The following is a 24,582-nucleotide window of genomic DNA, read 5'->3' as shown; positions in this document are numbered from 1 at the left end:
AAAGAAAGAAAGAAAGAAAGAAAGAAAGAAAGAAAGAAAGAAAGAAAGGAAGGAAGGAAGGAAGGAAGGAAGGAAGCGACCAGTGGAATTTTTGAGAAACTGGGTACCAAGAGATACAAAATATATCAAGTAAATGATATAGAAAGGAACATAGGTTGTCCTCTGTTCACTCCCAGGACAGAGAATTGCCCTGGTAAAGATATGTTTAAATGACTCTGAGAATCAGCAAGATTAGCCTTTGCCATGCAAGCATAATGACCTGAGTTCCACCTCCAGGACCCATTCGGTGGAAGGAGAGAACCAACTCTTACAAGTTGCCCTCTGACCTTCACATGCATGCCACAGCACACATCCTTCCTCATTCACGTACACACCACACACACATTAAAAGAAAAGCCTCTGAAACTCACCTATCGCTGGCCTCTCTCCACAAAAAGGCTGCTTCAGTCCAGCTTTGCCTTGTATCCATCCCATGGGTGATCTTGGATGATCACATCTCAGTCTCAGTCTGACAAAGATTTTGTAGTAATTTCTTGAAATAAAGTGGTTTGTAAACTGCCTAGCCCCAGGCAGAGACAAACCTTGGCGAGGGCTTAAGATTTTTATGGTGACCCCTCCCCCCTCCCCTCCATCTAGCTCAGGCTGACCTGCAACTTCCTGTGTATCCAAGGATGACCTTGAACTCCTGATCCTCCTATCTTTACCTCCCTGGGATCACAAATGTGCACCACCACATCTGGCTCAATTTACACCATTCATAAAAAAATATGTGAGGAGACTTTTCAGGTTCTCATTTTATCTGAAGGTAACTTTGATCCCTAGAATGACTGAGTTTAGAAGGACAGGAAATGTTTGGTCCAAGGTCATCCAGAAGTTAAGGGACAGTCCTGAAACTCAGACCAAGACCAAATCTAAAATAATCTATTTTCTACCTCAAATTGACCCATCCCATACTCACTGGTTAGTTCAAGAAGTGAAAGCTATGCTCACAACTGTTGCCTAGTTCTCCAGCCCAGTCCTGGATACACTTATTTATCTTCTTTCCTCCCCAACCTGGCTCTTGTCTTGATGAGAAACGAAAGACATCCTCCTTTTCCATCAGAGTACGGTAGAAGCGGAGGGTACCAAGAAAAAGAAAATTGTTGGTAAAACTCAAAATGCTGGCTGTGCTTGTAAATGAATTGTGGTTCATTTAGAAGAAATCTTAGGCCCCGCTACTTGGGGAAAGAGGAGACAGACCCTGAGAAGTTCAGCTTTCCCTTGATTTTTTTGGGGGGAAAGTGAAGAGAGCATTCCTGGGGTCTTTTTAAAAAGGCCCTCCCCTCATTTCCGGCCGCTGCTGCCAACCTTGGCTGGGCGCCTGGATCCTGTTGCTATGACAACAGGAAGAGGCGGTGGCGGCGGCAAGCCATGCTGAAGAGATGGAGGCTAGTGGGGGTGGGGGTGCTGGCTTTGAAATGGGAGTGGGGGTAGAGATCAGGGGGATAGGGGTTGCGGGTGGGAGGGGGCAGAGGTGTCCTCTATCTCTGACTTCCTCAGTGCATCTGAGCTGGTCCCCTTTCCCATAATCAATCAATCTCTCTCTCTCTCTCTCTCTCTCTCTCTCTCTCTCTCGTCCTGTCTTCTTTCACCACTTACTCTCTCCCTTGCCCCCATCCCCAATTTCCTCCTCACCCCTTCCTCTACTGCTTTCCTTCTTCTCATCTTCTCAGTCTTTTTCTCCCCCATCTGTCTCTCCTCCTTTTTTTTCTGGATGACTGTCTCTTACTCCTTTTCCCTTCTGTGGCCCAGACCCCGACTCCCCTCTTCCTCTTCCTCGCCCTTCCCCACACCCTCCCCAAGCTTCCCCCTACCCTTCTATTTCTCCCTCATCTCTTGCTGTTCTCTTTGCATATCTTCCTGCTTCTGTCCCCTTCTCTCTCTGGATATTTCTCTGTGTGTGTGTCTCCTCAACTTCCTTCTGCTACCAGTCACTGCCTCCCCCAAATTCTTCCCTCCCCCACCTCTGTTCTCAGTCTCTGGTCTCTCTGTCTTTCCGATTCTCCTTGTCTCTCTACGTCTCCCTCCCTCTCTGGATCTGTTTCTCTTCTTCCTCAGCTTCCTTCTGCCACTCAGACCCTGCTCCCCAACCACTTCCCTTCCCCCTCATCGTTCTCCTCTTGGAGGCTCCCCCATCCCTCAGCAGCTCCCCTCCCCCTCCCTCCCTCCTCCCTCCTTCTCTCTTCTAGCTCCGCACTTTACCCAGCGACACGAGAACCAAATTGTCTCCTCACCTTTTTTTTTTTAATCCCGACCCCACACATCCTGACGGTCCAAGCTCCGAGCTACGCCCAGATCCCCTCCCCCTCACTCTGCACCCCCATTCTTCCTACGCCTCCTCATCTCCATCCCCTCTCAACCAGGTCGGACGCCTGGGTCCCTTACTGCTGGGGGAGGGGGAAGCTGCAAGAATTGGGAGCTCAGAGGTGCCTCTGGGGGGGTGCAGGCAGCAGGGTCCGGACGTCCCTCCCCAGTGCATCGGAGAGTTGACCTATCGTTAACTGAGGTGAGAGATCTTTTTATTAATCGGAGGTGGGTGGGTGTAGAATTAAGGTTCTGTGAATCCCCCTGATTCCGAGAGAAAAAAAAAAGCTAGTCCCTTAAATGAAGGACTGTGACCCCTTCTTCAATCCAGAAGCTTTAGGATTGGGGGGTCCCTTATTCCTTTTTTCTTTGCAGATGGACTCAATGAAGAGTCCCCAAAGCCAAGAGATTGTCTATCAAATTGACAAAAATGAAAAGCTCTTAAAATGTTTATTATGAAGAAAGTCCCTCCTGGTCCCCTTTTCCTTCCATCCCAGGATGTAGGGCCCACCAGGCATGAGAAAGAGGTACATGCTGGGGTCAGAGCTCATGTCTGTGGAAGGAACAATTTGCAAAGACAGTGGAGGTGGTTTCTGTGGTAGTGGTGAGGGGCAGCTGCATGTCCAGAGGCAGGCAGAGAGAAACTCGGTCTGGGTCAGGGGCCAGCCTGGAAAATTGGAAAGCTGGGAATGGGCCCAGAAAGGGGCTGTGATTGTGTGTGTGTGTGTGTGTGTGTGTGTGTGTGTGTGTGTGTAGGCAGGAGCACACGTGTGGGGCACTAGGCCCTGTTGCCATGGAGACACCCCCCATAGACAACCTTTCTCTAGGTCCCCTCCTGGGAGTAGACCCAGTCCAGGGCCAGCTGGTGGGGGCGGTGGAGTCAGAGAGGAACCGGGGAGGCCAAGGTCACCCTGTACCGGGACCCGGGGTTTCTAGTTGATGCCTCTCATCCTCAGAGCTTCCAGACTCTTTCCTACAGGAGGGTTTGGGGAAGAAGTCAAGGGAGGAGGTTGACACAGGTGAGGGAAACACAGCAAGGAAGAGGCACAGTGGTGGGATCCTGTAGAAGATAGAAATGAATGGACAGGGAATGAGTTATCCCTAAGCAAGAGTTGTAGTTTCGTAGCTTTCTTTTTGTTTGCTTGTCTTATTTTGGAGGTGGTGGGTTCCTGCCCAGGGGAAATTGTCGTGGGGAAGGATGCTCCAGAGCAGTCTGCTGGGCCTGCGGAGGGGATTTTCCTAAGGGAAGGAGGTACTGGAAACTGGTGGGTGGAAGAAGTGGGCAAAGGAAGGGGGATACTCTATGATGTTAAAAAAAAAAAAAGTTGAGAGGGCAGGTTCTAATATGTTGAAGAGAGTGTGGGGTACAGAGTCACCTGGGGGGATCTAGAATTGGTGGGTTCCCTTGTGTAGATTACTGAGGCTGTGGTGAAGTGTCTCTGCCGAGAGCAAGAGTCAAGCATGCTGGGCTGATGGGGGTGGGGTGGAGCATTGTATTTTTGGATAGGTTAGGTATTAGGAGGACATTTCTGAATGAGAGCAAACTGGGGTCTGGAGGAAGCAATTGCTTCAAGTATGAAATCTTGTGAAGCTCACAGAGCGAATTTTTCTTAATGGAGGAGAAAGCAATGGGAATGATGAGTTTGTGTGAGTTGCAGGGAGAACAGAGGTCAGGTTCCAAATACTTTTAAGCAAGACACAGTGTGGAGTTTTCTTTGAGTCAAAAACCTAGCAGGCCACTGGGGTTGGAAGTGAGATAGATGAATGACCCGAGAGGACACAGGAGGGACTACAGGGTCCACACGATGGAGGTACAGGGTGTAATCTTCCTAATCCAGGGGATTTGGAAATTCCCTAGGGAGCTTGACCGCTTCTCAGACCCATTAAATTGGGGTTTCTCAGGTGGGAATCCAGGCCTCAGAATTTTTATTTAATGCTCTGGCACTTTGAAGATGTGTCCAAGGTACAAGGCCAATTCCTGAGAAACAAGGGCTCAGAGAGAAGAGAGGCCTACATAGAGGAAACTGTGGAAGTGTTAGGGCCATTGAGGAGCTATGTACTCCTGTGAATAGTGAGGGTCACTTGGGAAGATTAGTTTTTAAGTTAGGGGGATATTGGGAGATTTATTTTTCCTAAGTACAATAAATTATAGGAGAAATGCCAGGTGCCATTGAGTGACAAAAAGGGAATTTTGGGGGAGGGAAGTATCCTGCCAAGGAGGAGAAGGGGGAAAAAAAGTGAAATTAGTGAGCTTTTTTTTTCTTTAGATGGGTCTCATGTAGCCCAGGCTGGCCTCCAACTTGCTTTGTAGCCAAGGATTTCCTTGAACTGATTCCCCAGCCTGAACCTCCTGAGTGCTGGGATTACAGGCATACAGCACCAAGTCCCATCTATATGGTGGTTGGGATCAAACCCACAGCTTTATGCATGCTAAGCCAACACCTACCAACTAAATCCCATCTGACAGTGTGGCCTCTAAGTTGGAGAGACATTGAAGGCAAAACTGGAGATGTGGACTCTCTTTTCCCGAGCAGTGGTCTACAAGGTGCAGGTGTGTGTGTGTGTGTGTGTGTGTGTGTGTGTGTGTGTGTGTGTGTGTTGCTGTATGTGAGAAGGCTGGTAATAGGGACCAGGGGTTCTAAGGAGTGAACAGAGGCGGCAGACTTTTTAGGAGATAGCAGTGGAGATTGAATGGAGGGTTGGTTTCACAAGAGGACAGTGGCGATCACAGGAAAGGAACAGAGGGGCCTGGGTCATGACCTCTGAGGATCTGGCTGGTGAGGGGTAATCTCTGAGTTGAATTTAGCAGGTAGCAGTTTTGAGCGGGGTGGGGGGTAGGGGGAGTCATCTCACTGGACTAACTTACTTCCTCTCTTGCCTCCACCAGCTGGAGACCATGGCTTTACTCTGACCTCCGCCGCCTGTGCAGCCACCTGCTTGCTGCCCCCGTCCCCTCTGGCCCCTCGAGGGCTCCAGCTTCTGCCTGTGCTGTGACCCCCCCCAGCCGCCGGCACGGCCCCGCCTCCGCTGCCCCGGTGGTGGCCCACGGCCCCCCGGTTGCCCGTGGTCAAACTGGAGTCATTGAAACGCTGGAATGAAGAGAGAGGTTTGTGGTGCGAAAAGGGCGTTCAGGTTCTACTGACCACCATAGGAGCCTTCGCGGCCTTTGGCCTCATGACCATTGCCATCAGCACTGACTACTGGCTCTACACACGAGCGCTCATCTGCAACACCACCAACCTCACGGCAGGGGACGACGGACCGCCCCATCGCGGGGGCAGTGGCTCCTCGGAGAAGAAGGACCCTGGGGGCCTCACACACTCGGGCCTCTGGCGGATATGCTGCCTGGAAGGTAGGGTGCAGGAAGGCCCTGGCTGGCCGCCTCCTCTGAAACCTGTGCCTCCAGCAAACTGACAGCTAGTGTTCTGAGTCTCCACTCCAAAGTCTTGAGGGTGTGCGTCCCTGCTCAAGGCGCTGTGATTCCATGCGTTCCAGTCCTACCTCCCAACCCTCCTCTGGGATTCTCTCTCTCTCTCTCTTTAATTTTGAATTGTATTTGATGATGTGTATGGGTGTTTTGCCAGCATGTTCAGCGATGCACTACATGCATGCCTGGTGCCCTTTGAGGTCAGAAGAAGGTGTCGGAGCCCCTGGAACCAGAGTTACAGATGGTTGTGAGCCATGTGGAATTACTATATATATATATTTGAATGTGTCTGTGTTTTGTACACTCGCATGTGTTCAAGTGCCCATGGAAGCCTGAAGAAGGCCTCTGATACACCCGGAGTTGATTATAAAAGGTTGTTAGCTCCCCGATATGGGTGCTGGGAACTGGAGTCTGGTTCTCTGGAAAAGCAGAGACTGTTCTTCACTGCTTAGCAATCTCTCCAGCCCTCTTAAAACCTTTCTCTTTCTCTTCTTTCTTTCTTTCTTTCTTTCTTTCTTTCTTTCTTTCTTTCTTTCTTTTACTGTGTGCAAGTTCCAGTGTGCTTGCGGAAGTCAGAGGGCAGCTTGCAGGAGCTGACAATTTCCTTCTACTGTGTGGGTTCCAGGGATGGGTACTGGGTTGTCAGCCTTTTAGAAGCAAGCACCTTCACCCACAAACCATCTCACAAGCCCTTACCATTCCTGCCCCTTCTCCATGTCTTTCCTCTCCTGTTTGGCTCTGTGGGTTCCCAGCATTGAAACAGAGCTATGCCTTATGACCTCCTTTGGTCTCTCTTGGTCACAGTTCTTCTTATAGGTCTTTGTCTCTCCTCATCTGCAGCCTTCAGTTCTCCCATCAGGACTTCTCCCAAGCTCACAACAGTCTTCCTCCGTCTCCACAGCTGCATGCCTTCCTCAGCAGACTCCCAGGACTCTCTCTACTCTACCCAGTAGACTTCTTGGCTCTTCTGTGACCCCTTGCTTCTCTCTACTCTCCCTCCAACAGTTTTCTTTGTGCTGCTTTCTGCCTCAAATCTGTCTCCTTGCCAGGCCCCTCTTTCTCCAAGATGTTCACGTGTTGTCCTCCTCTTTAGCTTCTTCTCTAGCCCACTGTCCATGTTAATTCTTTCGTACACATTTCAGGTATGCCTTTCGTGATTATAGAGGTGTTGGGCTGGGAAGCCAGACTCTGGGTACCTCACTGTGAGGTCCTCCTCCTCTACCACCAGTAGGCTGAAAAATTTTCATGTTGCCATTTTATGTGTCTTCTTTTTTGTTGCCTCTGACTCCTCTGTCCTGTCCAATCACTCACTTCAAGTGAGGAATGGATTGGCTTTGAAGGTGAGTCTGTGGAGGGCTTCATACTGAAAACCAAAGCCAGCCGCCAATGTTTCAAAGCAGGGAGAGTGTTCCCAGAAGACCCGACTCTTGGCCTCTGGTGAGCCATCACAGAAGATCTGACCCCAAGGGCCCGTGTTCTGAACTGACCCTGATCGGCCCTATTCGAGTGGTAGACACTTTTTCAGACCTTGTTATGGAGTCACTCAGGTGTCATAGAGACCTCTGCTCACTGTCATCTCATACCCCTCCTCTGCTCTGTTACTCTCCAACATATCCTCTGAAATGTCACTCACATCCACTCTCCGGCCTGACCAGGCATGGGGTACAGAGCCAAATATGTGAGTTTGTGCCTGGACCCTCCATGACAGCGTATGCCATTCATGCATCCACTCACTCATTTATTCATGTTTCTCTATCCATCGGTTTTTATTGGCTCTGTGTGGCAGGCTCTGAACCTTTTATTTATTTAATTATTTATTTGTGTGTGTGTGTGTGTGTGTGTGTGTGTGTGCGCGCGCGCGTGTGCTTGCCGATTGTGTGTCTCGGTGTTCATGTAGAAGTCTGAGGAAGACTTGTGAAAATCATTTCTCTCCTTCTACCATGTAAGTTAATGGACTTGAATTTAGTGTATCAAGTTTGGAAACAAAAACCTCTACCCACTGAGCCATGGTCCTTAGGTTCTTTTTCAAGTCAAGAGCAATGAGGGATAAAAACATACAGATATCTGACTTAAGTATCTTCTGCTCTGGACAGAGAAAGAATAATGGAGATAACAATTAGGGAAAAAGCAGAAACGGAGAGAGGGAAGCATTAGGGTTGTGCATGTGAGTTAATCAAGAAGGCTGGGAGGAGCCGGGCGGCTGTGGAGTACGCCTTTAATCCCAGCACTTAGGAGGCAGAGGCAGGCAGGTCTCTGAGTTTGAGGTCAGCCCAGTCTAGAAAGAGAGTTCCAGGACAGCCAGGGCTACACAAGAGAACCCTATCTCAGGGGGAAGGAGGAGGAGGAGAAGGAGGCAGTTGTTGGGAGGAGTTTCACATAGTAGTTGATATTGGTTGGTGGCTTGAGAGAAGTGTCTTGGAGGCACCATGGGTGTATGGGCTCTAGAAACAGTTGCAAAGGCCCTGAGGTGAGCATGAATCTGTGGCCGCCAGAGGGAGACCAGTGTGGCTAGGACACGGAGGAAGGAAAGAATGTGTGGTCAAAGAAATAATAGGCTCTGGATCTCAGAGGTTCGTATGTATCCCACAGAAGATTCAGCTTTTTTGGAGATGGGGCCACTGAATGTTCCAGAGCAGAGGAGCCGTGTGAGCTGGCTTCAGGTCCAGTAGGATGGCTCTTGCTGCTGTGCCAAGAAATGGCTAAGGGGAACTGGGAAAGGGAGAATGTGGGAGTCTCGGTTTGAACTCATAGTATATTCCAAAGTTCCCCGTGGGATGGCATTGCTGATGGAGCAGTTGTGGGATCTGAGAGGGAGAAGGGTGAGGGGTGTCTCAGAGGTGGAGCTTCTGAACCTCAGCCCCGATGACATTTTGGGCCTGAGAATTCTGTGTGGCGGGGGCTGAGCCCTGCATCGTAGGATGTTGATCTGCTTCTCTATTCTGTCTAGTCCCGCCCACCCCCCAACAGTTGTGACAACCAACACTGTAAATTGTCTCCATACATTATCTACATTCCCCTGGGGGGGTGGGGATAAAAATCACCTCAGGTGAGAAACTCCCAGGTGGTGCCGAAGCTTTGGCCAGAGCAATCGACAGTGGAGGATCTTCTCTGGAGGTGGAAGCACAGACGTTTTGCTCAAATTCCTTTATTTTCTCTTATTTAGCTCATTGTTAAGGAGGGACATCACAGGCTCAGTTGTGAACTCGTCACAGCTGAGAAGTAATGCCTGTGACAGGAGAGGCAGTGTCCTGAAGGGCTTACAGCACGCAGTATGGCAACGGTTTCAGGCTTTGCGGAGCACACAGTGTTGCCACTGCTGGTGGAAACAGCTGTACGAATGTGAGTGTGGCTGCAGGCTGGCTTTGAATCTTCCACAGATACCGGCATTTGAATTTCAAGCCCTCTGCTTTTCCCTTTCCTCCTCCCCTCCTCCATCTTTCTGTCTCCTTTCTATGTGTTTTTGGTTTGGGTTTTTGAGATAGGGTCTCATATAGTCTAGACTGGCTTCTAACTTGCTATGTAGCCAAGGTTAGCCATTAACTTTGTGTGTGTGTTGTGTGTGTTTAAGTAGGAATTCTATGCAGACTCTTATGTATTTATTTATTTACTTATTGTGTGTGTGTTTGTGTGTGTGTGTGATACACATGCATGCCATGGCCACATATGTTGAAGTCAGCAGATATCTCATGGCAATTAAGTTGCTCTTCTCTTCCTATGATATGAGTTCCAGAGTGGAGCTCAGGTCATCAGAGTTGGCAGCAAGCACCTTTACCCAGTGAATCATTTTACTGGCCCAGACAAGATCCTCTTGCCTTTGTCACTTAAGTTCTGGGGTTGCAAGCATGAGTTTCACATCTGAATTATTGTTTTGTTTTGTTTTTGAAACAGGGTTAAGTGAACAGTTCAGGCTAGGGTTGAACTCACATAATCCTCCTGCCTCAACAGCCTAAGTACTGAGACCATAGGCATGAGCACTGGACCTGGCTTCCCGACAACCCCCCACAGATGGAACCCAGGGTCTCATGCATGTGAGGAAGACATTGTGTCCCTGAGCTGTATCCTCAGCCTTCTTTTTATTTTGAGATAGAGTCTCACTAAGTTTCCCAGGCTGTCCTTGAACTTGCAATTCTTCTCTCTCAGCCTCCCAAGCAGGTATAATAAAAGGTCTGTGTCAAAATGTCTGCCTGAATTTCATGCCATTTTACATGTCAGGAAATCACACTCTTCCTTGACACCCTCCTTTACAAATTGAAAAGCTGTTTGTCAATTAGGTTTGGCTTGGCCCATTTGTTTTCCTTTCCTCCCTTTGTTCTAGGCTGTGAGAGACATGGTTTGGGGGGCTGACATCAAGGAAGCAACCTGGCTGGAGATGTCAAAGTGATGGACACCAGTGCAGGAGTGCACCAAGGTTGTCTACGAGAAAAAGAAGAACAGATGACCAGGTTCACAAAGTGCTTGCTTTGCAAACACAAGGACCTGAGTTCAGTTCCCAGATCCCACATAAAGGGCCAGACAGGGTGGCAAATGCTTGTAATCTCAGCACTGGGGAGGCAGAGACAAGAGCATCACTGATGCCTGTTGGACATAGTAGCCTCTAGCAAGAGGCCCTGTCTCAAAGGGAGTAGAATTCCTTAGAATGACCCACATACAAACATAAGAAAAATCAAACAAAAACCATTTGAGGCCAGGCATGGTGGTCCATTGCTATGATCCTAGCACTCTGGAGGCCAATGCAGGATCTCTGAGGCAGGACCCATACTCCAGATGGGCCAGGGCTACGTAGCAAGACCTTGTCTCAAAAGAAAACAAAGAACAGACAATCACAAAGCATTAATTTTATTTCTGTTGTTATGATAAAATACTCTGTCAAAAAAATACCTTGAAGGAGAAAGGTACTTTTATTTATTCATTTATTTTACTATTTATTACTATTTATTTATTTATTTATTTATTTATTTATTTATTTATTTATTTAGGTTTTTAGAGACAGAGTTTTTCTGTGTAGCCTTGGCTGTTCTCTACTTGCTTTGTAGACCAGGCTGGCCTCTGCCTCCCTGAGTGCTGGGATTAAAGGTGTGTGCCACCATGCCCGGCTGACTTTTTATCTTTACAATTCCAGGTTGCAGTGGATTGCTGTGGGGAAATCAAGGCAGACACTTCAAATAACTTTTTACATCACATCCACTGTCGAGAGCAGAGGAAAATGAATGCATGCATGCTGCTTACTTGTACATTAGTGCTCAGCTTTCTCTCATATACAGCCCAGGACTCCAAAGCCAGGGAATGAAGCCACCCACAATGGGCACATAATACCGCCACCTCAGTTAAGGCAATGAAGACAGTCTTCCACAGACCTGCTCACATTCCAACCTGATCGAGACTCTCAGAGGATTCTAGGTTGTGTCCAGTTGGCAAATAAAACCAATACCACAAAGGGTTAAAGTATGTGGGAGATAGATACATGCACCCCAGGAGAGTTGAGAAGGGATCAGATGTTTAGTTAAGACTGGGGAAGTGGGTATGCTGCAGCCAAAGGAGGTTAGTGTGTCAAGGAGCTAGCTTATGAAGGCTGCCTTGACTGTTACTGTAACTGCCATTCATGTGTCACTCAAATAACCCTGCTAAAGAGCTACTGTAATCACCCCCAAGAGAAAGTAATGGCTCAGAGAAGCAGTGTCTTTTGTAGAGTCACACAGCGAAGACACTGTAGCTGCTGGATTGAAATTTAGGTCTGGAACAAAGCAACAAAAACACCAGCTTCCAGCTCATGGGGGATTCAAATGTGTGTGCAGAAGGTGGACCCTCGGTGGGTCTGTGTTCTAGGACTCAGTCTCTGTCCTCCTTTGTGGTATCTGGAATGGAATAGAATGTTGCCATTGAGACATAAACCTACAATAAGACGGAGGGGCTTGCCCTTGTCTGCCACCTAGAGCAGCATGACCTTGGGCTGTATGTATATTTCAACTTTCCCAGTTTCATTTCCACTGTGGCAGAAGGAGGATCATAATAGTGTCTTATTCACAAGATCAGGGTCATCTGCATTGGTATGAGTAGAGGTGGCTAGCAGGTGCTGTGCATCCGGGTACTGTTGATTACATGGTACTCTTCTTCTTAGTATTTCAAGTGATTAAATCCGAATCCTTCCTCCCTAAGTACTCAGCACTGCCAACAGAAATATACATTGTATATGTAATTAATTTTTCCTAGTAGCTACATCAAAGTAAATAAGAGGCAGGGCTGGGGGTGTGGCTCAGTGATAGAGCACCCGTCTAGAATTTCCCACTGAGGGGCTGGGAGTATGGCTCACTATAGAGCACCTGCTCAGAGCTCCTCCATTCCGTGCTTCTGTGAGGGCAAGAGGCAAGGTTCAATAGTAAAACACCTGCATAAAATCTATCGATAAGGGTTTCTGGGTGGTTCAGTGGTGGAACACTTTCCTAGAGTTCACTAGCGAGAGGTCTGGTGGTGTGGTTCAATAGCAAAGTGTCTGCCTAGAATATTTCAGCAAGGGGCGGGCTGGAGCTCGGTGGGATGCTTGCCTAGAATCTACCGGAGAGGCTCTCTGGTATTGCACTTGGGCTCCATTCCTAGTTGTGAAAACAAAACCAGGTGAACTTAATATTTAAGCAGGCGTGACCAAAATAGCCCTTACAAGCAGTGTGAGACATTGCTCCTCTCTCCCCTTGCTCCTCTCCCTTTTATTATGAACTCCAGTGCATTTCCCTTCATAGTCCATGCCTATTGCCATGCTGGGTGGCGAGATCCACACTGGACAGCCGTATTCCAGCCTCTTTCTGAGAACTCTCAGCTCCGCTCCCAGCCTCTGTCTGGGGACCCGCAGTCTGGCCCCATGGCCCCACTTATTGCCACTGACTCTGCAAACTCCTGTGCTCAGCACTTTGCCAGCCTTGTTATCTCGTGGAGTCTTTGCAGTTGTGCCACAGGGAAGGTGCTATTATGGCTCCTGTTTGTCAGAGCAGGAAGCTGGAGGCCTGAGAAGGGAAGTGACTCAGGCGGGGGCACCCACAATTTGAGGCATGTGAGGGACTCATCGTGCTGGACCTGTGTTCACGTGTCCTGTCCATAGCTGTCACACCCTTGTATATTAAGCAGGTCCAGGGCATGGGGAGGGAGCTGTAGAGACTCAGGGCCATCCCACTACCATTCCTGGACATAAAAAAAAAATAAAAATAAAAATAAGACAAACAAACTGTCTAGGCCAGGGCTGGAAGGATGGCTCAGCAATTATGATCACTTGCTACTTACTCTTCCAAGAGACCAGAGTTCAGTTTCCAGAATGCATGTCAGGTGACACACAACTGACTCCAGTACCAAAGGGATCTGATGCCTTCTTTTGGCCTTCAAGGGCACCTGTACTCATGTGCACATACCCACCAATCCCCAGTTAAAAATAAAATAAATCTGTGTTGGCTGTGGTGGCTCACACCTTTAAGCCAGCACTTGGGAAACATAGGCAGGGGAATCTGTGAGTCTAAGGCCAGCCTGGTCTACATAGTGAGTCTCAGGACAGCCAGGGCTTTGTAGAGAGACCCTGTCTTAAGAAAAAAAGCAAGACATAAATAAGTAAAGAAAATTCTAATAAAGTTCCTGGCCTACTAGGCTCAAATCCTAGAAGCTGGTGTGTGCTGTAACCGCCACAGGATCTGTGTTTCAGTTCATTGGAACTGCACCAGAACCCTCTAAAGCCACAGTATCAAATTCATTTCTCAGTGAGGAGACTGAGGCCCAGGGCCTTTCTGTTCCCTAAGAGCAGCAACTGCCAGGACACAGCAGGTCTGGGATGGGTGTCCAGAGAAATTGGTTCAAAGCCAGAGCTCTGTGACCTTTGAAACCTGGCTGTAACTGAAACTTCTCCCTAGGATGCAGCATCTGTGTGGTGTGGGGCAGCCTCTGTGCCTCAGTTTCCTCAATTATAAAGGCAGGATCCTGTACCTGTAGACTTTAGAGGGTTGTGCAAAGAACTGAGTAAGTTAGTAGACCCCCCTGTCTATTGCTCAGCAGTGGTAGGCACACAGTGATAGGGTATTATTACTAACAATGTCTTAGATTCTTTTTTTTTTTTTTAATCTCATTATTTATTTGTGTGTGTCTGCATGAGTGTGGGTGTCAGGGCAACTTTTTGTAGCAGCCAGTTCTCTCCTACCATGTGAGACCTGGACATCAAACTCAGGTCATCAGGTTTGACGGTGTCTCTACCCAAGCCATCTTGCTTACTCTCCTCCCCACCCCCTTTTTTGAGGCAGAGTCTCATGTGTCTGTTAGTTTTGCTTCCCATTTGCTGTGACAAAAATAGTTAATGAAATCAACTTAAGGGGTGCAAAGTTTCTTTAGCTGCCTCATGGTTCCAGGCTACAGCCCATCATTGTTGGGGAGCCAAGGCAGCAAGGACAGGTCACAGCCACAGGTCAGGAACAGAGAGCAGTGGACGGATGCATGCATGCTAGAGTGCTCCGTGTGCTCTCTCCACTTTAATTACGCCTGTCTGCTGTCTGCCTATCTGACTGTCTGGTTTATTTGCATTTGGCTGGAGGAGAACTTACACCATGGAGCATGTGTGGAGGTCAGAGGACAACTTGTGGTCAGAATCAGTTCTCTCCTCCCACCACATGGATTCTTGGTATCCAAACCAGGCTATCAGGCTTCCCAGAAGGTACCTCTTTATCTGCTGAGCCATCTCGATGTCCTTCCTACCTTCTTCACTTTATATGGTTCAGGATCTCTTGCTTAGGCAGCAAGAGATGGTGGTCCCACCCACAATTGGATTCTTACATCAATTAATTTAATTAGGAAATTAATCACAGATATACTTGGAGGATTACTTTAATTGAGGCAATCACTCACAGGTATGCCCAGTGGCTTGCCTCATAGGTGATAAGTTGATAATGAATATCATCCCAGAATGCCAGCCTGGCCTGGAACTTGGTGTGTAGCTGAGGATGAGTTGAACTCTTGATCCTTCTTCTGTATTCCCTGCATGCTGGTGTGGGTTAACATGGTTGATGCAGTGCTTGGTAGTGGAACCTAGAGCTTTGTCCAAGTTAGCTGAGCCCTCTGCCAACTGAACTGCATGCCCAGCCTTCAGTGTGTTTTAGTGATCAGCCTTACTCGACTCCTACCATTCTGAGGTGGGAACATGAACCATCATCTTAACTCGTCAAACCATTGTGAGTGTGCTGATGGATAGAATTTACATGTAGGGAGGTGGCTCAATTATTTAAGTGCTTGCCCCACAAGGACCTGGGTTCAGATCCCTGGCACCCATGTGCATAACACTATAATCCCAGCACTGTGGAGGCAGAGATAGGAAGGACCAAGGATTTGTTGGCTAGACAGCCTAGGTGAATTGATGGTCCCAGGTTCAGCTGAGAGGCCATGTATCAAAGAATAAGGTGAAAAATGATTGAGGAAGGCACCCTAAGTTGACCTCTGACCTTCACACACATGCATACAGAGAGAGAGAGAGAGAGAAAGAGAGAGAGAGAAAGAGAATGAAGATTTACATTCAGAAGATCTTTCTTTTTTCTAAATTGTGGCAAAATATACACATTATAAATTTACTTATCTTACTAATTTTAAAAGTATTGCCTTTAATCCCAGCACTTGGAAGGCAGAAGCAGGTGGATCTCTGTGAGTTCAGGACCAGCCTTTTCTACATAGTGAGTTCCAGGGCTACATGAGACCCTGTCTCTAAAAACAAGCTTTCTGTATTTATTTGTATTTGTGTGTGTTCCTGCTTGCTCACATGCTGGAGGCATGCCATGATGCATGTGTGGAGGGCAGAGAACAACTTTCAGGAATTGGTTCTTTCCTACCTCATTGACACAGGGTCTTTCTTGTTTCTGCCCCGGTGCATAGTCTAGGCTAGCCAGCCAGTGAGAGCTCCTGGGCAGTTTCTGCCTTTCCAGCTCCTGTCTCACCATAGTGCTGGGGTCACAAATATGATCACCACATCTGGCTTTTTACATGGGCTCTGGGGATCAAACTCAGCTGGCAGATTTGCACAGCATGTGCTTTTCATCTGCTGAGAGAGCAGTGACCAGTTTTCTGTTGTGGTGATACTCTATTTTGTTTTGGGTTGTTTGGAGACAGGGTCTCACACAGCCAGGTGGGCCAGAGGAGGTTGAGACTGTGCGTGACCTTGAGTACGTCATCTTCCTGATTACTGGCCTGTGTGCCACTACCTGAGGAATTGAACCTGGGTCCTTCGGTTCCCGTGCTAGGCTGGCACTCTACCCGCTGAGTTACATCTCCTATACCATATTATCTACTGTGAAGCATGCAGCTAAGTTAGGCTGAGTGAATTCCTGTTGTTCTATAACTAATCTCCAGAATGCCTGAGAACCCATCGGTCAAAAGAGGGCACCAGACCTACTGGAACTGGAGTAAGGGATGGTTGTGAACTGACATGTGGAAGCTGGGGGCTGAATTCAGGTCACTTGCAAGAGCAGAGTGTGTTCTCAATCACTGAGCCATCTCTCTAGTCCCAAATCATTAACTTTTTGAGGACCCTACACAGCATACTTTGTCCCGTAGTGGCTGCAGTACACTTTATTCCTGCCAATAGTGCACATATTCCAGTTTCTCCACATTCTGTAAACACTTGTTACCTTCTTTGCTGCCACTTTGTCCTCCCAGTGGATGCCAAGCGGTATCTTGGGCTGAGTGTGGCACTGTACACTTACCATCCCAGCACTCGAGAGGATGAAAAGAGCGGATGATGAATCTGAGGCCAGCCTTCTTCACCAAACCAAAATGATTAGTGACATTGAATATATGGTTTTAAATTTTAGGTGTGTGTGTGTGTGTGTGTGTGTGTGTGTGTGTGTGTGTGTGTGTGCGCGCGCGCATATGAGTGCAGTGCTCACAATGGCCAGAAGAGGACTTCAGATTCTGCTAGAGCTGGAGTTGCAGATGATCTTTAGCTACAAATGTGGGTGCTGGGTGACAGAACTCAGTTTCTCTGCAAAAATATTACACACTTTTAATTGCTAAGCCATAGTACCAGCCCCTAACATCTTTTAAAGAAATACTGCATTACACTGATTGATTGATGAGTGTGTGTGTTCATATGCACTCATGTGCATGCTCACTGTTGAGAATGTGAACCTAGTGGAAATCTGGAGGATAACTTTGGGGAGTTGGTTCTCTTCTTCCACTAGGTGGGCCTTGGGGATGGAACTCAGATCATAGGCCTGATGGCATGCTGTTTTATCTATCAAGCCTACTTGCTGGCCCCCAAAACCTTCTTTTATTTGAATCTCAACCTGTTCATCCCCCCCCCCCCATCTTGGCCTGTTCATTCATTACAAGCTCCTCCTCCTCTTTCTCCTCCTCCTCCTCCTCTTCTTCTTCCAGTCTTGTAAAGAAGGCCAATACTTAACTGAGGATAGTGTTAAACTTCTGATTTTCCTGCCTTTGTCTCCTGGTGCTAGGATTACAAGCACGTACCACCACATCCAGTTCATGTGGTGCTGGGGATAGAACCTCTCGCTTTGAGCATGTCAGGCAAGCATCCTACCAATGGGGCTACATACCCAGCCCCTCATTGCAAGCATACAGTAAGCATTTACTGTGAGTGATGAAGTGTCTGGGATATTGGAAATGCACTGATGAACATCTGAGATCTGGCAGTCTAGTGCTGTGTGTTTGAACCCTCTGGTGTGAGCTCTGCTCCCTTCATCCATCAGTGCTGAATCCTTCTGTGCCTTGTTTTCCACCTCTGAACAATGGCTACTGCCTAGGGTTTCTATTGCTTTGATAAAACACCATACCAACTTGTGAAGGAAAAGGTTTATTTCATCTTACAGTTTGTAGTCTCTCATCCTGGGGCATCAGGGCAGGAACTAAAGCAGGGACCACCGAGGAGTACTTACTGGTTTGCTCCTCAGGACTTGCTCAGCCTGTTTTCTTATAGCACTAGGAGCATCAGCCCAGGGGTGGCATCACCCACAGAGATCTGAGCCCTCCCATACCAGTGATCAGTCAAGAAAAGGCACCATAGGCTTTCCCACAGGCAAGTCTGCAGGAGCCTTTTCTCAGTTGAGGTTTTGTATTCCAACATGACTCTAGCATGTGCGAAATTGACACAAAACTGACCAACACAGGTTACAATAGCTAAAAGAACATTTGATTATGTTCCAGGCAAAGTGTGTTAAATCTCTTTATCTGAGCTCCATTTTCATACCAACACCTTGAGTTAGGGCCTCTTCTTTAGATTTTTATATGTGAAGGCATGGAAACAGTGTGTGTGTGTGTGTGTGTGTGTGTGTGTGTGTGTGTGTGTGACAAAATAAGGATGGGATAGCCCAATAGAAAACAGTGGGATTTTGGAAAAAGCTTTATTTTTATTTTCTGTGCATGTATGTCCTGCCTCGATGTGTGTGTGTGCACTGTGTGCATATGTGGCACACGGAAACAAGGAAAAGGCACAGAATCCCATGGAAATGGAGTTAGAGACAGTGGCTAGACGGCACGTGTTAGGAGATCAACCTGGGGCCTCTGCAAGGGCAGCAAGTGCTCTCTTCAGCACTGCACCGTCTCTCTATGCCCCAAGGCGGGCTTCTCAGCACCAAACATTTGGTCTCTACATGATACCAACCTTATTCCTTTTAGTTACAACTTAATTAATTAATGGGGGGGGGGAGCACAGGCATATTCTCTCCATCTAGGTGTGAGTCCCAGGGATCAAACTCAGGTTGTGAGGCTCGGCAGTAAGCATGTTTGCCAACTGAGCCGCCTTACCAGCTCCATTATGTCTTCTCTGTGTGGTTTGTGAACACACATGCAGAAGCCAGAAGAGGATCTGTTGTATCCACTCTCAAGCCTTACTTCCCAGTGATCATTCTGTGTCTGACCCCTCCCTCCAGCACTGAAGTGATAGGTATATGTGACAGTGTCTGGTTTTTTTAAAGTGGGTGTTGGGATTTGAACTCAGGTCCTCATGTTTGAACAGCATGGGTTTTACCCACAGAGCCACTTCCTAAGCTTCCCTTTCACTGCATATCAGGTGAGTTAATCAACACAGGAATCAACACACTTAAGTATTTGGGTCTTCACAGCTTACTCTGCCTCAGACTCATTGTTTCCTTTACTCCCATTTCTTCCTCTGTGTTCCAGCCTCTTTCTGCTGTCTTTATAGTCATCCAGTATCCCCTCCTTCCCTGTCTCCCTTGCTCCCTGAGGCATCCTGGGAGCCAGGCTCTGTGCCATGCAGTGGTATCGACAGAAGAAGTCAGACCTTAGCCCCTCCCCTTTTAGGAACTCGGAGCTTGCCAGAGAATAAAGAATATAAAACATCTACCTATGCACGTGCAGCCCAGGGAAGTGTCTGCTCTAGAAAGAGGGACTGTCCAACTTTCGTGTGTGCCCCTCAACTGTCTCTGCAGCGTCACTATTACATCTGCAAAGACCCACAGGTTGGAAGGAGCTTGGAGCTGAGAATAAATGTATTTATGCAATTTCTTTTTTCTCCAGCTATGTACCATGGGCAGTAACACAGAACCCGTTCCCACAAATGACATAGATAGGCTCTAGCTGGTTGGGAGGATGAGGATCGCTGAGAGGAAGGGGTGAAGCTGAAAGATGATCTTCGGGTTGTCAGGAAATGCAGTGTTTTTGGAGTCCCTGTTTTTTCCATCCATTTCCAGCCTTCTCAGTAAGCTTAGGGCACAAGGATGCCTGGACATGGGGAGCCAGAACGGACTTCCTTGCAGGGGGAACGGGTAACCACATAAATTGAGAGCAAAGGTCTCTAGTAGTGGGTGGGTACTTGGAAGGATGCAGCCTCTGAGGTAGTTTCGTCCTCCCTCCGCTTTTCTCCCATCTCCTCTCCTATGTCAAGGGACCAAGGCTGGCCTCAGAACTCTCTGTGTAGCCGCGTGACCTTGAACCTCCCGTCCTCCTGCTTCTGGTGTAGTGCTGGATTACACCTTGTGCCACCACAGCTGCCCTCTCCTCCTCCTCCTCCTCCTCCCCCACCCCTTTCTCTTTCTTTTAAAAAACCATCCTTAATACAGGTGAGAAACAGATCTGAGGGGTGCAGAGTGTGACAGCAGTTGGGGACTAGTACTCCTACTTAGCCCAGGAAGAGCAGAGACAAGGATGTGGGTCCAGGGGCGTGATTTGAGTAGAGGAGACCAGTAGGGCCGCCCCTCCCCTACCTCTGAAGACGCCCGCCGTCCCCATCCCCTCTCCAGGGTTGAAAAGAGGTGTCTGCGTGAAGATCAACCACTTCCCGGAGGACACGGACTACGACCATGACAGCGCAGAGTACCTGCTCCGTACGTGAGGGTTCGAGGATCCGGGTGGGATAAGGAAGTGTGCTGCAGATACTTGGAAGGAGAGGGGCGGAGGAAGGGACTGGGCGGAGCTTGAACCTCACGCCTAGATTAGTTTTCCAGCCAATCCAAGTGCAGATGCTCAGCTCCACCGCCCAGAGGGGCAGGCCTGGGTGGGGAGGATCCTGGGTGGTGATTGGACGTCCAAGGTCGGGCAACTTTGTGTAGTTCAGGGTTGTAGATTGGCTGCTGCGCGGGTCCGGCTATCCGCGGCGGGGACTGACTACGCTCCAAGCAGAAGCCTGTGCTGCTATTGGGCTGTTATCCTGAGAACGTGGAAAAGCCTTAATTATGATTGGTTGCTTTAAGTGGGCTAAGAAATCACAGAATCTGATTTTCGAGGAACGAGTGGAAAGGGAAAGCGAGGGATAAGATAAAGAAAAAAAAAAGGGGGGGGGGGGGGAGATAGAGAAGGATGAACACGCAGGGAGGGAAAACAGGTATGAAGACAAGGAGAGAGAAAAAGGAGTGGGAGAGAGAAACGAGATAAAGATGAAAAGAGAAGGGAGGGGAGATGGGGAAGAAAATCAATGAAAGAAACTTAAAAAACAAGAGGGATAAACGGGCCAAAAAAGAACCAGAATGGCAGAATTATCGAACTAAATTTAGCTAAGCGGAGAGGGAGGCGGGCAGGAGGCGCGGCGGGCCCGGGGTGCAGTGGCCCGCCTGACCGCCCTCGCTTTCTCCTCTTTTTTCTTTCTTTCCCTCAGGAGTGGTCCGGGCCTCCAGCATCTTCCCGATCCTGAGCGCCATCCTGCTGCTGCTCGGGGGCGTGTGCGTGGCTGCCTCCCGCGTCTACAAGTCCAAAAGAAACATCATCCTGGGCGCGGGGATCCTGTTCGTGGCAGCAGGTGAGAGGCAGAGGGAAGGGGCGGCGGGCCCACCCGCGGATGCGCGTGCGTGTCTGCGTGTGCATGTGTGCGCCCGCGACTGCAAAGCCAGCCCGCCCCGAGCGCCCCCTGGGGACTGGAGCTTTTCTAGGGTCCTCTCAAGCAGCACCACCTACTCCTGGGTACCAGAGGATTAGGTTTAATTTTTCAGCCTGAACAGACTGGTGTCCGTGAGTAAAGTGGGAGGCAAGGAGCAGAGTCTTCCTAGCTATTCTAGAGACTTAAAGGAGAGGCGTCTAGGAAGGGGGAGGGGACCTGAGACGCTTGGAGTCTAAGGATAATGAGGTGGGACTGGTCTTAGGGAGACAGGGCCTGAAGAGGAAGAAACTGTCCTGGGTAGAGCCTAAAAGGGGCTGGTCCTCAAAAACCCTCTAAGCCAGAGGTTCTCAACCTGTGAGTTGCCACATCCTTGGGGTGGTGTCCAATGACCCTTTCAGAAGGTTCACATATCAGATATCTTGCATATCAGATGTCTACATTATGATTCATAGCGGTGGCAAAATTACAGTTATGAAGCAACAACAGATATGATTTTATGGTTGGGGTCACCACAGCATGAGGAACTATATTAAAGGGTCTTGGCATTAGGCAGGCCATGAACCACTGCTCTAGACCCAGGAAACAGAAACCGCAGGCACCGGGTGGGGAAGGCCAGGCCTTTGCCTATTTGAGGAGGAAAGGCCATTTCCTGGAAAATTCAAAAGGAGGGGGATGATGCAAGAAGCTAGAGCAAGGCCAGAACGTTGAGTTGGTGACCTCAGGAGTTAGGGCCGTGGGTTGTGAATGTGACAGAGTGCACATCCCCAGCTATGCATAAGCCCGATGTAGTGGTGCTGCACAGAATCCAGGAGGATCAGAAGTTCAAGGGCATCCCTAGCTACTTGGAGAGTTTGAGGACTGCCTAGGCTTTGTGAGACATCTCAACTAAAGAACTTCCCTCCCCCAAAACTGGGTCTAGTGCAGCAGACAGCCAGGATAATAAATCTTTAGGAGCAGAGCTGAGACACACTCATTAAGGGTAAGATTTGGGCTGGAGAATGGGGTCGAATGCAGAAGAGGCTGTCCTCTACACAGGGATGCAGTTTAGGCCAGTGGAAGTGGGGCTTGCTTAGATTCTGCAGGATGGTTTGGACCAAAGGGCACAGGGTTTAACCCCCCTCCCCCCGTGGAGATTAGATTAGAAGATGGGCTTACACTCCTAGAACGGGAGTTTATAACACGTTTAAAGAGCAGGGTGTGTGTTGTGGAGAGAGTGGTCTAGCTCTGCACGGGGCGGTGGGGGGGACTATTCAGGGGTCTGGGAGAAGTGTGCGTCAGGGTGGAAATCTAGCCTATACCCACAGGGCCTGGAGCTTAGGAAACTGGAGGGTGGGCCTGCAGCTGAAGGGCGATCTGTTCTAATAAGGGCAAACTAGGCTAGATAGCCTAGTCTAGGCCTCTGTGGTACAGGGAGAGTTAGGTCAGCAATGGACAGTGCCTAGACACTTCAAATCGGGATTACATCATTACAGCAAGAAGAAGACCCTGTTGAGATGGGGCTTAGACTTTGGAGAGGACCCGGAAACTGAGCCTGGAACTACCAGTCAGGGTTGGGCCCACATGTTCAGGGGCAGAGTTTAGGCCATTGGAGGCTAGACAAGAAGGGGCAGAACCTGGGCTACCTGGGCTACCTGCCTGAGGTTGATACCAAGACAGTGGGGAGGAGTCAAGATCACCAGGACAGGGCTGGGCCATTGACACAATGCTCCAAAGCAGGATCTGGGTCACATCGGGGTGCAATTTAGACCCCTATAGATGAGGCCTATGGAACTGCTGAGCGGAGAGCAGCCCTGGGCCAGGTTAAGTGGGGGTGGAGCTAACACAGAGGACAGAGGCTAGATTTCTAAGGGAAGTACTTTAGATTAATAGGCTTAGTTAGATTTCTGTAGTGGGGTTCAGACCAATAAGGATGGGACTCAGATTCTCGAAGATGGCTTAGGCCAATGGGAACAGAGCTTGGCTTCCTCTGGTGTTTTGACAATTGGAGGTGGGTCTTAGAGTTCTTAGGCTGAGTTAGCCCAATGGAGTGTGTTTAGTTCAGACCAATGAGTGTGGAGCTTAGACTTTTTGTCTTGTTTTGTTTTTTTGAGGCGGGGTTTCTCTGTGTAGCCATGGCTGCCCTGGAACTCATTCTGTAGCCTCGAACTCAGGGATCCGCTTGCCTCTGCCTCTTGAGGGCTGGGATTAAAGGCCACCACTGCCCAGCGGAGTTGAGACTGTAAAGGTGAGGCTTAAGCTCTTGGGTGGAGTTTGGCGAGCAGGCTTAGACGGCTGTGTAGAGTTTATGCCGGTGGGGCCCGGCTTAGACGCCCGAGTGAAGTTTAGAACAATGAGGTGGGTCTTAGAGCAGGCGGGCAGGATTTAAGACTGCTCAGGTGGCGTTTAACCCAGCTTCCTGGAGAGTCCCAGGGCGGACAGTCCCGGGGCGGAACTTAGCCCAGCTGGGGACCCGGCGGCCACGGCCTCGAGGCTCCCACATGACCGTCTCCACCCAGGCCTGAGCAACATCATCGGCGTGATCGTGTACATATCGGCCAACGCGGGCGAGCCGGGCCCCAAGCGGGACGAGGAGAAGAAAAACCACTACTCGTACGGCTGGTCCTTCTACTTTGGCGGGCTGTCCTTCATCCTGGCCGAGGTGATCGGCGTGCTGGCCGTCAACATCTACATCGAGCGCAGCCGCGAGGCGCACTGCCAGTCTCGCTCGGACCTGCTCAAGGCCGGCGGCGGCGCGGGCGGCAGTGGCGGGAGCGGCCCCTCGGCCATCCTCCGTCTGCCCAGTTACCGCTTCCGCTACCGCCGCCGCTCCCGCTCCAGCTCCCGAGGCTCCAGCGAGGCGTCGCCGTCGCGGGATGCGTCTCCCGGCGGCCCCGGGGGCCCGGGCTTCGCCTCCACGGACATCTCCATGTACACGCTCAGCCGCGACCCGTCCAAGGGCAGCGTGGCCGCGGGGCTGGCCGGCGCCGGGGGCGGAGGCGGCGGCGTGGGCGCCTACGGCGGGGCGGCCGGGGCGGCGGGGGGCGGCGGGGCGGGCTCCGAGCGGGACCGCGGGGGCGCGGCGGGCTTCCTCACGCTGCACAACGCCTTCCCGAAGGAGGCGGCGTCTGGCGTCACGGTCACGGTCACCGGGCCGCCCGCCGCGCCCGCGCCCGCGCCGCCCGCCCCTGCAGCGCCCGCGCCCGGGACCCTGTCCAAAGAGACCGCCGCGTCCAACACCAACACTCTCAACAGGAAAACCACGCCCGTGTAGGGGCGCGCTCCCTCGCGGGGACCCGGGGGGCGTGTCCGGGGCGCGTGCGCGGGCGCGCGTGCAACGAGGCCGCCGGATCGGGGTGCCCCCCAGTTCGATCCCCGCGAGCGCGCTGGACACCGCTGGGCCTTCTAGCCCCTCCCCGCACCCCTCTGCACCCTCCACCCCCCAGGGCGTGGGGAGCCCCGTCACGCTCCGAAGCAGGGACCCTTGGGGAGGGGGACGGGACGGGAAAAGGGGCTCCGGCGTGGGAGCGCTGTCTTTTATTTTTGTGTG

At 50.0% G+C, this 24,582-nt stretch overlaps 2 protein-coding genes across 2 annotated transcripts in view; both read left to right on the top strand.

Moving 5' to 3' along the window:
- The window catches only part of LOC129667904 (uncharacterized), a 12,736-nt gene extending 7,332 nt beyond the window's left edge, over positions 1-5,404 (top strand). Inside the window, exons 2-3 of the mRNA XM_055595623.1 lie at positions 1,550-2,545; positions 5,231-5,404. Of these exons, the coding sequence (XP_055451598.1) occupies positions 1,550-2,529 (980 nt within the window). The 3' untranslated portion in view covers positions 2,530-2,545; positions 5,231-5,404. The remainder of the gene's footprint in view (positions 1-1,549; positions 2,546-5,230) is intronic.
- Positions 5,346-24,582, top strand: Cacng8 (calcium voltage-gated channel auxiliary subunit gamma 8). Its single transcript, XM_055595668.1, has 4 exons — positions 5,346-5,695; positions 19,987-20,070; positions 20,838-20,978; positions 23,552-24,582. The coding sequence occupies exons 1-4, from the start codon at positions 5,518-5,520 to the stop codon at positions 24,304-24,306; spliced, it is 1,158 nt and encodes a 385-aa protein (XP_055451643.1). The 5' UTR covers positions 5,346-5,517; the 3' UTR covers positions 24,307-24,582.

The sequence above is a fragment of the Psammomys obesus genome, unplaced genomic scaffold (genome assembly GCF_907164565.1).
Source record: "Psammomys obesus unplaced genomic scaffold, mPsaObe1.curated_primary_1811, whole genome shotgun sequence".
Classification (NCBI taxonomy): Eukaryota; Metazoa; Chordata; class Mammalia; order Rodentia; family Muridae; genus Psammomys; species Psammomys obesus.
Note: the sequence above shows the minus strand (reverse complement) of the source record. Positions and strands in the feature narration are given on the sequence as shown.

Excerpts from the sequence above, each read along its gene's own strand:
- Cacng8 (XM_055595668.1), top strand. The coding sequence starts at position 5,518 with ATGACCATTGCCATCAGCACTGACTACTGGCTCTACACACGAGCGCTC. Across the intron at positions 5,696-19,986 it reads GCGGATATGCTGCCTGGAAG|GGTTGAAAAGAGGTGTCTGC; the intron begins GTAGGGTGCAGG and ends TCCCCTCTCCAG. Across the intron at positions 20,979-23,551 it reads GATCCTGTTCGTGGCAGCAG|GCCTGAGCAACATCATCGGC; the intron begins GTGAGAGGCAGA and ends GTCTCCACCCAG.